We start from the raw sequence: 14,797 nt of genomic DNA on the forward strand, positions 1-14,797 counted from the left end.
TGAAGGACTGACTATCCTTACGTATCCTACAAGCTGGGTTTCAGGGGCATAAAGATGGCTTGGTGAGTACAAAGGCTTGAGTTCAGTGCCAGGAACCACATGGTGAAAGGAGAAAACTGACTCCAGCAAGTTGTCCTCTAGCTTCCACGTGCACATAGTGTAGTTATTTTTAAAGGTATAATCTAAAAGCTGTGTTTCCATATTTATTCTACAGTGAAAGAAAGAAAGAAAAGAAAGAGAGAGAGGGAAGGGAAGGGAAGGGAAGGGAAGGGAAGGGAAGGGAAGGGAAGGGAAGGGAAGGGAAGGGAAGGGAAGGGAAGGGAAGGGAAGGGAAGGGAAGGGAAGGGAAGGGAAGGGAAGGGAAGGGAAGGGAAGGGAAGGGGAAAAAAGAAACCCTTAGTTCACCAGTAGAGCCAAATGTAGTAACTACGTTAACTAGATAAAATCATCTGCTAATTTTCTCTAGTGAACAAACAAAATAGACAACTACATGTTTGGTGTCTTCCATGTGTCTGGAGTGAAGTATTTTCTGATAAGTCATTACTCCAACAACCTACAAGTATATCATTAGCTTCAGTTCAGGATGGAGTGAGGCACTAGCTAATCCAAACACATAGCAAGTGCAGAAGCCAAACCAGTACAGTCTGACTTGAGAGTCCATCCTGACACGTACAAGGCACATGTGTATATGTAATAATTTGTATTTTTATATATAAATATGTGTGTATATGTACTAGTATATGCTTTAAGTGGGGAGAATTAACTACGGATAGCTGTGTATTATGTGATCTAGACCCAATCTAGTGAATACTACTGAGACATGAGATGTGGGGCTGATATTGCTAAAAGGGAAAGTGCACCAGTCATCCAGATACACTAAGTCTAGACACATACAGTCCCCTCCCACCTTTCTAATCACGAAACAGAGAAAGGGATTCCAGATGAATTTAATCTTACTCATCTTTTAAGCGTTAAGTCCGGCCATCAAAATATGAGGTTGACAATTGTAATACCCTACTGGCATATCTCAGCATAATATGAAAATAAATTGTCTAATTTTATTTTCATTTGCCTATGGTCCTGGTCCAAGTCCTGACTGTTTCTCTTCACAACATGGCTGATATTTTGGCATCATATTATTTGTTTCATGTGCTGTCCCAGAGTCATCTGTTTCTGAGATTGTTATCTCAAGGAAGACTGTCATTGGGATCTAGTTGCTTGGGTGGATATTCTTGGAATGGCGGTCCCAAAGATGACTATTTAAGACATTCTCATTGCTCGGGTGGTTGTTCTAAAAACTGTCCCAAGGATGACTCTTTAGAGGACTCTCGTTCAAACTGTTGCTCTGGAGATGGTAGTTTGAAAGATACAGGTATCTCTTGCCATCTGAGTTGCTACTCTGGGGATGATGGTCCTAAGAATAACTGTCCAGGAGACTCTTGTTCAAGTTGTTGCTCTAGGGATGATGGTTCCAAGGGTGACTTTACAGAAACCTCACGTTGTTCAAGTTGTTGCTCTGGGGATGGTGGTCCCAAGGACAGCTGTACAGGTACCACTTGTTGTTCAAGTTTCTGCTCTAGGAATGGCAGTCCCAGAAATGACTGTATATGTACCTCTTGTTGCTCTGGAGATGGTGGTCCCAAGGACAGCTGTACAGGTATCTTTTGCTGTTCAAGTTGATGCTTTGGAGGTATTGGACCCAAGCATGATTGGGTAGGGGATTCCTTTTTCTCAGGCCTTTGTTCTGGGGATGGTGTGCCCAAAGATGACTTTACAAAGGATTCTTGTTGCTCATTGAGTCTTTGGTCTTGAGTTAATGATGATTCTTCTAGTGATTCTTGTCCTATTGATGGATCTCTTGGAACTTCTGCTTCTACTTGGGTTTCTGTCAGTGCAGGTGTGGGTTTTTCTTCTAGAATGTCATGTTGTTTTTTTTCTTTTTTCCAGTAAACAAAACAAGACAAAATCAACAATAAATAGAGTAGTCATCGAATCACAGACAAACAAATATTGCTATCATTAATATTAAGGATTTAGTAATGACAGTGAAAATTTTTGCCTCGAGTCTTAAACTTGAAATGCTCTTTTGATTGTGTCATTATCTTGGCTCTCATGTATAAATGCTATCTCAAGCAAGTATTAAAAGAATAGAAGAGATGCCTAAGAGAAGGGGATGAAGGGAATGTCACCAGACAGTAACTATACACATATAGTCTGTTTTCATTGAAAATTAATGGTTAAGTTTCCTTACTTTTTTCTATGAGTCTCTGAGTCAGGGAAGGCACTTTTATTAAAAAAGGAAAGAAATGAAAACATAGGAGAATCTGGAGCCTGTGCTCAACACAAACAAGACAGCCTATGAAGTACATAGAAGAAACCTATGTACACCAGCTCTTCCTGACAAACCACACACACCAGGTCAACCTAACCATTATTGATCTGAGGAAATCAAGACCATCATCCTCTGAAAATAACATAAAAATGTCTCTCCCTAGAGGAGCTTCATAGAACCGGGAGGACACCAGGCAGCCCACGTGACATACAGAAAATGTGCTATGGTGACCTCTGACCTTCTTATCAAGGTCTATTCTCCCTCTCATCTTCTGCTGCAACAGCCAAATCCCAAAGCAGAAACCTCAACTCTAGTTTCATTCTAACCCTCTATTTCCACTGTGCCAAATCTAGACCATTTGCTCTTCCCAGATACCTGTTGGCACCTGTATGCCCGCACTGTCTTGGCCCAGGTCTCCTCATCTGATAGAATACTAGGGTTATACCCAAATACTCCTGTGCTCCCTTTGCTACTAAATAATACATAAATTTAGTCTACTGTCTCTCTGGTTTAGCATTATCTACAAGACAAAAGATGTCATAGCAAATAAGGGCCTGGCACCCATGATCAGCTGGCTATCAGATCTGCATCTCCAGCCACCCACATCTTAGTAGGCCAAATGAGTAGTTCCAACCAAAGGAATGTGAGCCACATCTCGTCCCTTCCGTACTGAGAGGGTTAAGTGTTTAATACAATTCATTCCTGTCTCTGCCTTTCTCTTTGGCATCAAATTCAGAGGCCAGGTACTGATGGGCAACATCACAGCACCAAGGACACCTAGGTCATGAAGGGAAGAGAGAAGTTCAGTAGAGATTCTACCCCACAGTGGGATTCCTGTGGTCATTAAAGAAAGCTCTGCCACTCAGAGTCATTGAGACTTGGGATTGATATTCCTTGCTGCGATTCAGTCTTCCTCCATCACTAACACAAAGGACCAAAGAGTCAAGCCCTGAATTACCACGTTATGTTCCTTTCCTTCCTCACACACCAGCCTTTGACTGCATGCACACCCAATGAGCCAAACCTCGAAAAATTCACTGTGGCTTTGCCACGATCCTTAATACTCAAATCCCTCTGCCCACAGTTCCTTCTCCATATCAGACAGGCAAATTCCTGCTGACCATTAACAATCGTCCTTTATACAGGTCTTGTATCTTAGCATCCTTTTTAACAGTTGCTGGCAGTACATCATTCTAAATATGGTCTGTCTCCAAGTATCTGCCAAACTTCTCTACCTTCCCACTTATCACTGGCAACTCTCTCCACCCCAGTTGCACCTTGACACGTATGGGCTCACTCAGAACAGCGGGATTATGTTGTGCTCACACATATTCCCTCCTCAGTCAGCACACACCCAGTCCACAATGAGCAGCTTATACTGGGCTTTGTGTTAATGACATTGGAGTCTTGTGTTCAAAATAGCCTTAGACAATCCCCACTTCCTTCTCTTAGTTTCAGCGAATTCTCTCTTGGAAAATAGAAAAATTCATGCCTACAGGAACTGTAGGAATATTACGATAAATAGCTGAAATCTTGCTGAGAAAATTAAAAACAAATCAGAGCTTATATCATGCAATTTCCATTGTTATAAAAGCTTAAATAGTGAACATAAATAAATGCTTACATGATATAGTACTCATTGTTATAAAAGCTTAATAGTGAAAACACATATATACATACATACACATACATACATACATACATACATACATACATACATACGTAGTTATAAAAGCTTAGATAGTGAAAGTAACTGTATGAACCAGAGATGTGGAACAAAAAATAAAGACTGCTATATGCCATGTATAATCTATGTAGAAGTCAGAGCCTAGGATAGTTGTTCCTGGCCCCTGGCTCTTCACTGCCCTCTAATGAACGCAGTTAAGACTCCACATAAGGGTTGTGGCAGACCCCAGACATGAGCAACTGAGGCAGGAGCTGTATCCTTCTCATCATTTTTCTCAAGCACCCAAGTGACATGTGGAAGAAACTCAGCTTATTCGATAAATAAAACATAAATCATGATTGGACCCAGAAATTCCCTTATCCCATCCTCATAGACCCTTTTTGAAGACATGTGACATCAGCAAAACTGAAAATACAATCAAGGTATAAAAATGCATCTATATGGATAAAATATTAATATAATACAAAAAAAGGAAGATACAAAACAACAGTTTGGCAAAAAATATGCCTGCTATGTGAAGATATATAGGGATCCATTTTCAAAGTCCTGGCATTCACCTTGTCTTTCAAATTCAAACATAAGTGAGATCAAGGATTTGTTCTCGGAACTGCCTGTGGTCTATGCAGCTTCCTTTCATAATTCGGCCTGTCACCTAATCAGCTTCTAACTGGAGCTAGGGCTATCCGCTGCAGTACACCAGGGGCACATGCTTGTCTGAGGTGGCCTGCTTATCACCAGCCTTGGGAGATTTTCTCTAATCTTTTCTTTAATATAGCGTCAGGGTCAATGCAGTGAACTTTCAAAATAATTGCATAGAGCAATAAGAAGACTATCTAAACTGCACTGACTGGAAGATAGGGCTAGCATATGCTAAGTCAAAGAATTCCCTTGTCAAATGACCTAGTGATCACCATTCAGAGGACAACTTGGCAAACTGCACTCACAGCTAGGGGAGCCCCGTGCATCCAAAGCTGAACTCACACAGGAGGCAGAAAAACCCAGATGTGGCTAGCAATCAAGTGACCTCACTACAGTACAGTCACTCAGATGGACAGAGTGACACCAAATGCTCCTCTGCCCACACCTTATGTCATGTGCAAAAGTCCTGCAAATGATCAGTCCCTCATAGTGCACTCTCTTACCAGGCGTTGGAACCACCTCTTTATTCTTGCAGAAGTTCTTGAGAGATGCTAAAATGAAAAGGAACAGGGGCATTAATGAACTGTGCAGAGGATTCAACATGAGCTGTCAGTGGGACACATAAGGCCAAGAGAAGCAGTGGAACGCAACCTTCTGGATTGCTTGGAGAGAATTTCAGACTAATAAAAAAATGACTCTACTGGGGCTGGAGAGATGGTTCGGGGGTTAAGAGCACCAACTGCTCGTCCAGAGGTCCTGGGTTCGATTCCCAGAAACCACATGGTGGCTCACAATCATCTGTAATGGGATCTGATGCCCTCTTCTGGTGTGTGTCTGAAGACAGCGACAGTGTACTCATATAAATAAATCTTTTTTTAAAAAGACCCTATTGAAGATATAACCATGCTTCTGTTATGTAGAAATAGATGCAGACATTAGTCTTTGGATAATGATTGGATGTTGATCTGACCGCTTTCTTTCTCAAAGAGAAAAGCCTATTTTGCTTGAGTTCACGGGCTTTGCTCTCTCCTCCAGCTTCGTGGTGCTCTCTCCCAGTGACTGGTGGTAGGGATTCCTGTGTTGTAGTTTTACAGCACAGATAACAGACCCCCTCTAGCAGGACTTTGATCAGAATACATAAAGCTCCTCTGTGGCCAACCTGGGAATCCTGGATCACAGAAAACAGTAAAAGAATCGTTATTCTCATATGAAGAACACTAAAACAAGCCTCACGAAACTGACACCAGCTAGGAGTACAGCATCTGGACTTCTCTGTGGACGAAGGTGATGCTTACCTCCTGCCAGCTGACTCATGGTGGCCTTTGAAACCTCATGGCTTTAATGAAAACTAGCCTTCTCTTCAGACTCATTGTTCTTGATTTCCCATTTCTGCTCCCATTGTCAGATCCCCTAGCTGCTGCTATGGGCACTGCAACCCCAGGAAAACACACCCACTCATGCAGGTCTGACATGAATCCAACTCTACTTCTCTGAAGCCCTGCCACAGGGGAACAGTCCAACCAACAAGCCTGCCTAGATTTCAAATAATACCGTGAAGTTTGCAAGAGACTCTTGCCCCACCTCCCAGCTAAAGCACTTGCTGTATTCAAGTGTCCCCGTGTTTCCACACCAGTGTCAGCACAACGAGCACGGAAACGCTTTTGTTAATAAGCACTCCCGTTCCGAAGAACTGAATTAGACCCAGGCTGTTCTGAAGACCTGAAAAACCATGGGTCTGCCCAGCTTCAGAGCTTATTGTCACAGAAGGCAGGGACTGGGAGAGCCTGTGTGTGGAGGGACTGGCTGCTGAGGTTGCAGTGCCCATAGCAGCAGCTAGGGGATCTGACAATGAGAGCAGAAATGGGAAATCAAGAACTACGAGTCTGACAGATAGATAATTAAAATGTGATACATGTACACTATGAAATACTATTTAGCTGTGAAGAAAATTTAGTCTTATTCTCTAAACATTCATTTCTGGTTTTTTTTTTATTGGTTTGCCCTTCCCTCAGACTCCTCAACATCTTTTCTTATAGGCAAGACAAATTTTGGGTCAAAAGTTTTGTAGCTAGTTAGTGTTTAGGAAACACCAGGCGTCCTGCCTTTTCAGGTTCCATATCCACTGCTGCTAGAAGCCTCAGCTAGAGTCACCCTCATAGACTCCCTGTAGCTGCAGGGATCCCAGTTCTCCAATACCCCCAAGATATATTTCCCCCATCAATTTTTGATATTCCCTACATCTGATCCCCTTTCATCCACTCCCCATTCTCACCCACCCATTTACCTCCCTCCATCCTTTTCCAATGANAATTTTCTTTCCCATTCTGAGTGAGAATCAAGCATCCTCATCTGAGCCCTCATTGTTACTTAACTTCTTTGGGTCTGTGGATTGTAGAGTAGGTATCCTGTTCTTTATGGCCAATATCCACTTATCAGTAAGTACACACCATGAATGTCCTTTTGGGTCTGGGTTACCTTACTCAGGATGATATTTTCTAGGTCTATCCATTTGACTGTATATTTTATGGCGTCCTCGTTTTTAATAGCTGAGTAGTATTTCATTGTGTAAATGAACCACATTTTCTTTATCCATTCGTCAGTGGAGGGGAATCTAGATTGTTTCTAGTTTTGGGCTACTACAAATAAAGCTGGTAAGACCATAAAAGGAAAAAAAAAAAACTACGAGTCTGAAGAGAAGGCTAGTTTTCATTAAAGCCATGAGGTTTCAAAGGCCACCATGAGTCAGCTGGCAAGAGGTAAGCATCGCCTTCATCCATAGAGAACTCCAGATGCTGTACTCCTAGCTGTAAGCTCTGTGGGGCTGAGGGGTGGCTTAAATCTGTAGAGGGCTTGCTCAGCATACACCAAGGACTAGGTTCCAAGCTTCACACAAACTAGACGTGCTGGTGCATGTCTGTCATCCCAGCCCTGGAGAGGTGGAGGCTGGAGGAGCCGTTTAAAGTCGCTCTCAGCTCTGGGTCAAGTTTAAAGTCAGCCTGGGACAGGTGAGACCCTGCCTCAAAAACAACAAAACTTGCCCCTGTGTGCATTTAGTTTTGCGACTAGTTTTGCGACACTAAAACACCAAAGGTTCAGCAGCTCATGATTCAAGATGTTAGCTCTCGATTTGTGAAAATAAATCCACTCTTTGATGTAAGATGTGACTAGTGTATGAAAAGAGAGATGCCCAAAGTTAGAAAGCATTTCATTTTTGGCTGTCGGAGCTGTTACCTAGGTAATTGATTCTCTGTACCAGACTGGCCCTTAAATATTTCAGCAAAGGCATTGCCCAAGTCCTTCAGGAATCATAGTTAAATCAGAAAGTACTTCAGACTCAGTAAATCTCCGTCAGTGTCAAGAAAGTATTTCCCATCAGTAGTAGCTAGCTCAGTAGTGACAAATTCATCTTGTGGCTCTCTGGCAACCACCCCTGATTGTCTAAATTCAAAATCTATTTATTGAGGGCCATCTTACACAAGTATAGTGCACGGGGGAGTCTTGACTGTCACTAGGAGAGGTCAGACAGGGCACCTCAGGTAGGGGTCCAAAATCTTTCAGAAGCACTTTGGATTTGGGGTTAAGGAATACTCCACATGTGTTCAGAAATGATCAGGCTTAAAGAGAAGTGAGAAGCAGGGAAAGGCAGGGTCTGGCAGGCACAAAAGCATCAGCCTTCTTGACAAAGTCCTGCAGAACTTCTTTCTCAGCACAAGGTCCCTCCTGATGCTCAGCTACCTTAAATCTTCTGTCAATAGAACAACAGTGGGGGGTTAGGGGAGGGAGAGAGAACCATGATGCAGGATACGGTTGTCCTGATGGGAAATGTTCAGCAAAAGCAAAGTCAAATTCTGCATTTCTCCAGACAGTGAATGCTTCCACCCGATGCCACAGACCCGGAGTGACTAGCCTCCACAGTATACTAACAGCACACAGAGAAGTACTTCCTCTGCCTTGGGGGAGAAACACATGGATTCCTAAGAAAATGTCTCTGATTCATGTGGCTTTGGAAAGGCCATCCACCTGAATTGATGCAAACCCAAACTCAAAGAACCAATAACTGCCAGGACAGTTGTCACCCTCCAAGTGTGACCATCACTCTTGACATAGTGTACCACCCAGCATGAGCAGCCATCACCCCCCCTCCCAGTCACTTTCCCACCTCTCATCATGTCCAGCCAGCTCCATCCCCTCCCAGCCCCTTCCTCACTGGCATCCTTCCTGTCATATGTTATGGCCCTCCACTCTGCCCACATTACTTACAGCTCTAGGTGTCTCCAACACCCTCTCTCTTCCAATTACTCACTCATGTAATAGACTCAATACGTAACCAAGCCAGGAACCTTAAAGATTTAGCATTAATTTCTCAATTTTATGAAGGGGGAAAAAAACACAGGGAGCTAAGAGTGATGGCAGCCTCAGTTTCCCATACTTAGTACAAGAAGTTTGAGCAAGTGACTTTCTGGCGGCTTTCCACATTACAGCCACAGAAATACTCCTGCAGACACCAGGGCTAGGCAGTGTAAAAGATGGCTGTAGTAGGTCCTCTGTTCACATTTGCCAGAAGGGAATTTTAAAGAGACCGATTACCAAGTGGAAGGTGGCAGTCTAGAAAGGCTACGTGCTTCAGGATTCCAACCACGTCGTAGCCTCACAAGCACACATATGCACATGTGCATTCACAAGAACTCTGCTTAACTCACACAGGACTTGGTGGGACTGGAACTGAGAATTGTGGTACCTGAAAGCTATCCACATCCTAGCCCCAGAACCTATGGGCATGATAGCTTGTGTGGTAAAGGCACATTAGGGCTGCAGAGGGGATGGAGGCAGTGATAGACAGGGAACATTCCCTCAGCACAATCCTGTGATCCCTTGAGATAGAAGAGAAGAAACAGGGGGGATGTGACCACAAAGGAAGAACTAGAGAAAGGCAACTGGCTTTGAAAAAGGAGGAAGGATCTACAAACCAAAAATATGAATGCCCCTGGGAACTGGAAAAGGCATGAAAACAGATTTTCCTGGGACAGAAATACAGGTTGTTCGCCCATGAGACCGTGTCAAACTTCTGACCTACAGAACTATAAGATGGATATTAAGTTTGTTCTCATTTGTTACAAAAACCACATAAACTAATTAAACACTGCAGTCATCTTTCCCCTCCCCTCAGTACCTCAGCATATGGCTGTCCATGCTGCTCACTGGGAGAGAAGAACTGCCCAGGATCCTCCATTCGGACCTCTGCAGACAGATGCAGAGTCATGGAGCCAACAGCCTGAGGATGGTGCAGACACCAAGGCCGCAAACAAATCTGAGGGTGGTAACCAAAATGTAAAGTTCTAACCAGAGATTAGCCTCACTGTGTGCTGCCAGGGGAGGGGCTTTAGTTTGATATCCTAAGAGCCTCAGAGTGTGCAAAGCCCTCTACTAGAAGAGACACAGTCTCAGGGAGTGCTTAAGGAAGTGCTTCCCATTAGGAGAGAAATTGTAAAGGAGCTGGAAGGCCTGGCTCTGGGATCTTGATGTTCCTAATCTGAATCATAGGGTCCTTTCTCCAAGTGACAAAAAAACATGTGAGAGTCCTCATTAGAAACACATGACAATTTATTGTGCTATGAATGCCATTTCTATGAAACTTACTGCTAGGAAATTCAAGCAAAGAATACAATAAGAGTGAACTCTAGTCATTCAGCAGTGACAAGAGTGTTGACTTCAATGTCTGGTTGGCACACCGGGACCATCAAATGTCCAAAAGGACCAGTCAAAAGCAGATACACAGAGTCAGCTGAAAATGAATGAGAACCTGGATAAAGGTCTCCCGAGGACAAAAGAGCCTCACCCAGCCTGCACATGCACGGGTCCAAAAGGAGAAAGACACACACACACACACACACACACACACACACACACACACACTACATCTGCAGGTGGGCACCAGAGAAGTGAACAGCTTGGTTTGGGTACACAGTACTTAAGGAGGGAAGCCACTACATGAAGGAACTGTCCACTGGGGTTCCCACTGCATACAGATTATTTACACTAGTTAGAGACATTTAGGGTCCCAGTACTTAGATTAATTTGCCACTCTCCTCTCTCTCGACTTCTGAGCACTTTTTAACTTAATTTCTTATTTGCATACAGGTGGTTTTAAATGCAGGTATGTTTGTGCACCACCTGTGTGCCCAGAGCCCACAAAGGCCAGACAAGGGCACTGGACACTCTGAAATGGGAGTTATATGTGGCTGTACGCCACCATATAAGTACTGGAAATAGAATCCTGATCCTCTTGAAGAACAGCCAGCGCTCTTAACTGCTAAGCCCTCTCCAGCCCTCAATTTGTAAGCATTTTGAGCTTGTTTGTTAAATATTAACTTCCTCTCAGAGATGTTTAGCATATTCATTGACAACCTCTCTGGGTCCGTTTGAAGGAAACTGTCTATAAATCAGAGGAAGCCTACACTCCACTGCCCAAGGCAATGAAGGAGTCCCTCCATTAGCCATATTGTGAAACAATTTAGAAAACACATACATATTCAAGATTTCTCCAGAAGACTGACACAGGCTGCCTCAACATCAAACACCATAGAGGAAATGAATTGGCCTGTTACCAAAAGGATAATTGGGAGTCTCAAAAAAAAAAAAAAAAGAAAGAAAGAAAGAAAAAAAAAGGAAAAGGAAGGAAGGAAGGAAGGAAGGAAGGAAGGAAGGAAGGAAGGAAGGAAGGAAGGAAGGAAGGAAGACCCATCAGTGGGAAAGAAAATATCTAAAAGAAGGTAAGAAAATAATACTTTTCTCTAAAATAATTTTTCTCTTGTTCTTTCCATAGGTCAAAAGACCCAAAACTCAAACCTTCAGTGGTTCAAAGTCAATCCCACATCACAGCTCAGAACACAGAGTCCTTGGCTGTGCCTGGGGACCAGAGCACAGCTCCCTCCAGCCCCATCTCTATCGAGCAGCAGTACCAAGGCTGAGCAGAGAGATTGCTTTGGTTCATGTGTCTCTAAGAAAGAAACCCATCCCTATGGCTCCCCTAAACTCAAACTTACAGAGCAATCCCTGCCAACACCAATATAACACAGCCAAAAAGTATTTCTGTAGCCAGGGAGCTACAGAAAGCTTATGACTGCCGGAATTGGTCTTCTGGGATTTGAAATCGCCTCATTCTCCTGGGGGAAAGGACCGTTCAATAGGGAACATCTAATTCCTCGGCTTCATCTTACCAATGAAGACAGGGGGCCCCTGCAACTGGCCTGTGTCAACATAGGCCCTCGACAGCAGGTCCAGGGCTCCTATCAGTTCTTTGGGTTGCAGGCTCGGGACTCGCTCGCCTTTGCACCATGTTGCGGTCCTAATCATCGTTTTACACCTAAGTAAAAGATCATAGGACGTCACTGAAGGGATTTGCTAAAAATAGTGAAAAGTAGCATGAACCCCTCCACTAAAAGTGCTCAAAATTTACAGGGTCCGTAAAGACCAACTGGCTAAATCTCTGCCTACCATATACCTGTGAAACTAAAGGAGCCATTTATACATGCTGATGGACATTTGGATACATCAGCCAGGGCCCAAGTCCCCTGAAAAATGGAATAAGTGCTTGTTTCCATTTCTAGTGTCCTTGGCTATTATGGGGTATGTTTCCAGTGAAGTCCCCCCTTCTATATGCTTAGCACCATTTCACAGAACCAATATGGCCTCACTAGCCTGGATGGTACTAGAATTGGATAAGCCTAACAATCCTGGGTAGAACTAGCACAGGCTGAGCTCGGTAGCTTGGATGGAACTGGCACTGGGTGATCTCACTGGCCTGGGTGGTACTGGCACTAGGTAGTCTCACTAGCCTAGGTGGTAGTGGTGCTGGGTGGTTACCTGCATTGCAGCCTCCACATCCAGTTGCTCTCACAGGCAGCTTCCCTCCAAAACTTACAGCCTGTGCTCTCTACCTGAAGCTAAAAGGCAAAGCCGCAAGGCTTAGGCGGAGGTTGAGATGTGGCCTTATTTTCACACTAGTACGTGAATACCAGGCTGAAGCCCTTAAAAGCAGCAGTTTTACCCTCTGGCTACCTAATAGGAAAGGAAGTGGCTCGGAGAGATTCTCTCGCAGTAGATTAGGAGCTGGGGGCCTTGAAACCCAGAAATTCAACTGTCTCCGTAGGGGCACCTTAATAATAAATAAAATCGTGGGGAAAGAGCAGACACCTGGCTGAGAGAGGTGAGCCTATCAGCTTCGTCCCAAGAGAAACTGGCATGTCACTGTGATTCGTTCTGCTTGGAATGAGCCGCCACTACACACCAACGGAGACTGTCAACTTAGACACCTCAGAGGAAGTGCCACAAAGCCAGCCAAAGAGATGCTGCTGGGCAGAGAAGGAAGCTGATCCTGACACATGCCCTGCCCTGCTTCCCAAGGTCATCTGGGCTCCTGGACCCCAACCGTGACCGACACTTCTAGTTCTTTTGAGGACAGATCACAAAAAGTCATCAAAAGGCCAAGCTAATCCGTGATCATTAAAAACTCATCTCTTAACCGTTTCTAGGTTGCCAGATTAACTTAACCACAGCAACTCCAAACCAGGAATCTAATGGAGAAGTAGCCCAAAGAGGCTCTGCCTGGCGATTCTGAATTTTCAGTTTGCATCTATGCTGCAAAGGAAAGGGTGTGTCTAGCCTGCATGGCACCATGCCATGTCCTGATCTTTAGATCCAAGTGCTCTTCAAAGAAATGCCAAGCCAATTCAAGATTTCAATGGGAAAAAAAATGACCTTTCCTTTTTCTCATTTACTTCTGCTTTCTGTCTATCATTCTGCTTCCTAACCCCCCCCCAAACAAGATAATTACAATAAAACACAACCACAAATTATTCCCAGTGAGCTAAGGAAAACTTATCACTGCCTAGGAAAAAAAACGGAACTTGCAGATCTCATGAAATGTGGGACGGTACCATGATGCTTTATAAGCAATTTCAGACAGAGAGACACACAACCTCCCCAGGACCATGAGGCTCCAGCCTGCGGTATCTAAGAGAATGGATAGGCACTGACAGCTGCAGCCTTCCTGAGCAAGGACACATTTTTTTTTTTAGGTCAAGTGTGAAATGGCTGATTCCCTACTCCCAAATAAATCTTAGTTCTAGGCCATAATTTCAAGAGGCCCCGTGTAGCTGATGGCCTTCAATAGTCCTGTGTAACGTGCCTGGGTGAAAAACCACTCCAGAGCTCGGAGGCTGTAATTGAACTTCAAGAGATATGTGTGGTGGTGCTGTCGGGGGCAGCTGGGCACTTGGAAGTCAGCATGAGAATTCAGAGGACCCGGCCAACAGCTGCTCTGGCGGACAGAATGGAGCCACCCACGAAAGCTTGCATTCAAAGAGGCAGCCCGAGTGGACACAGCCCACCAGCATCCAGCGCCCAGGGATACACTGACTATGGGGTCTAAAGGGGACAAACTCTTTTCTCCTCGGTAAAACGAGAACCGTCCTCAACCCAGCTGCCGCTAAAACACCTTGGATTCTGCACAATTTTTCAGATTATTACAGCAGATAATTTGATGCATGGTTTCCAAGCCTAAGTCTCAATAAAAGTGTACAGGCCTTCCTGGGTGTTACAGTCACTGGCAAAGAGCAGCAAGGGGGGAGGGGACTACAGAAGACGTCGCTCAAGCACCTTGAATTCTGAGACAGAGGAACCTGGAAGCATCTCTCGTTATTTAAAACTCAACGAAACAAGAACAAGAAGGCAGGTCAGACTTCAGCTCTAGGCTGAGTCGATGCCATCCAGGACTTACTTGATGTGACACGTGGGCTCAGTGCTGGACACCAGGTGGTGGTACTTCTCTGGCTGGGTACAAAGACTACCTTCATGTCTCAGTATCTGAGGGGTCCACTTTGTAAACCTCTTTTCTTAAAAACAGAAAAATGTCCGCTGATAGTCTGGTTTGCACTTGACTCTGACATTACCAAGCAGAGTAGAAAACCAAAGATGACCCAGGATTCCGTGCAAATTCTACTCACGGTCAATGGAACGTCAACAACTGTAGTGGAATGTTAACATTAAAAGCCAAAATAGTACACTGTAAGTATGATGCCCCGGGTCACTTTAGAGTCTCTCTCTCTCTCTCTCTCTCTCTCTCTCTCTCTCTCTCTCTC

At 44.2% G+C, this 14,797-nt stretch overlaps 1 protein-coding gene across 1 annotated transcript in view; it reads right to left on the reverse strand.

The window, feature by feature from the left end:
- Nucleotides 1-3,236: 3,236 nt before the first annotated feature.
- Dcdc2c (doublecortin domain containing 2C) overlaps nt 3,237-14,797 on the reverse strand; it is a 74,132-nt gene continuing 62,571 nt past the window's right edge. The window contains exons 10-13 of the mRNA XM_021202358.1: nt 12,522-12,601; nt 11,876-12,021; nt 5,162-5,209; nt 3,237-3,253 (exon numbers count right to left, since the gene is read on the reverse strand). Of these exons, the coding sequence (XP_021058017.1) occupies nt 3,237-3,253; nt 5,162-5,209; nt 11,876-12,021; nt 12,522-12,601 (291 nt within the window). The remainder of the gene's footprint in view (nt 3,254-5,161; nt 5,210-11,875; nt 12,022-12,521; nt 12,602-14,797) is intronic.

Source organism: Mus pahari, chromosome 7, assembly GCF_900095145.1.
Source record: "Mus pahari chromosome 7, PAHARI_EIJ_v1.1, whole genome shotgun sequence".
In the NCBI taxonomy this organism is placed as follows: Eukaryota; Metazoa; Chordata; class Mammalia; order Rodentia; family Muridae; genus Mus; species Mus pahari.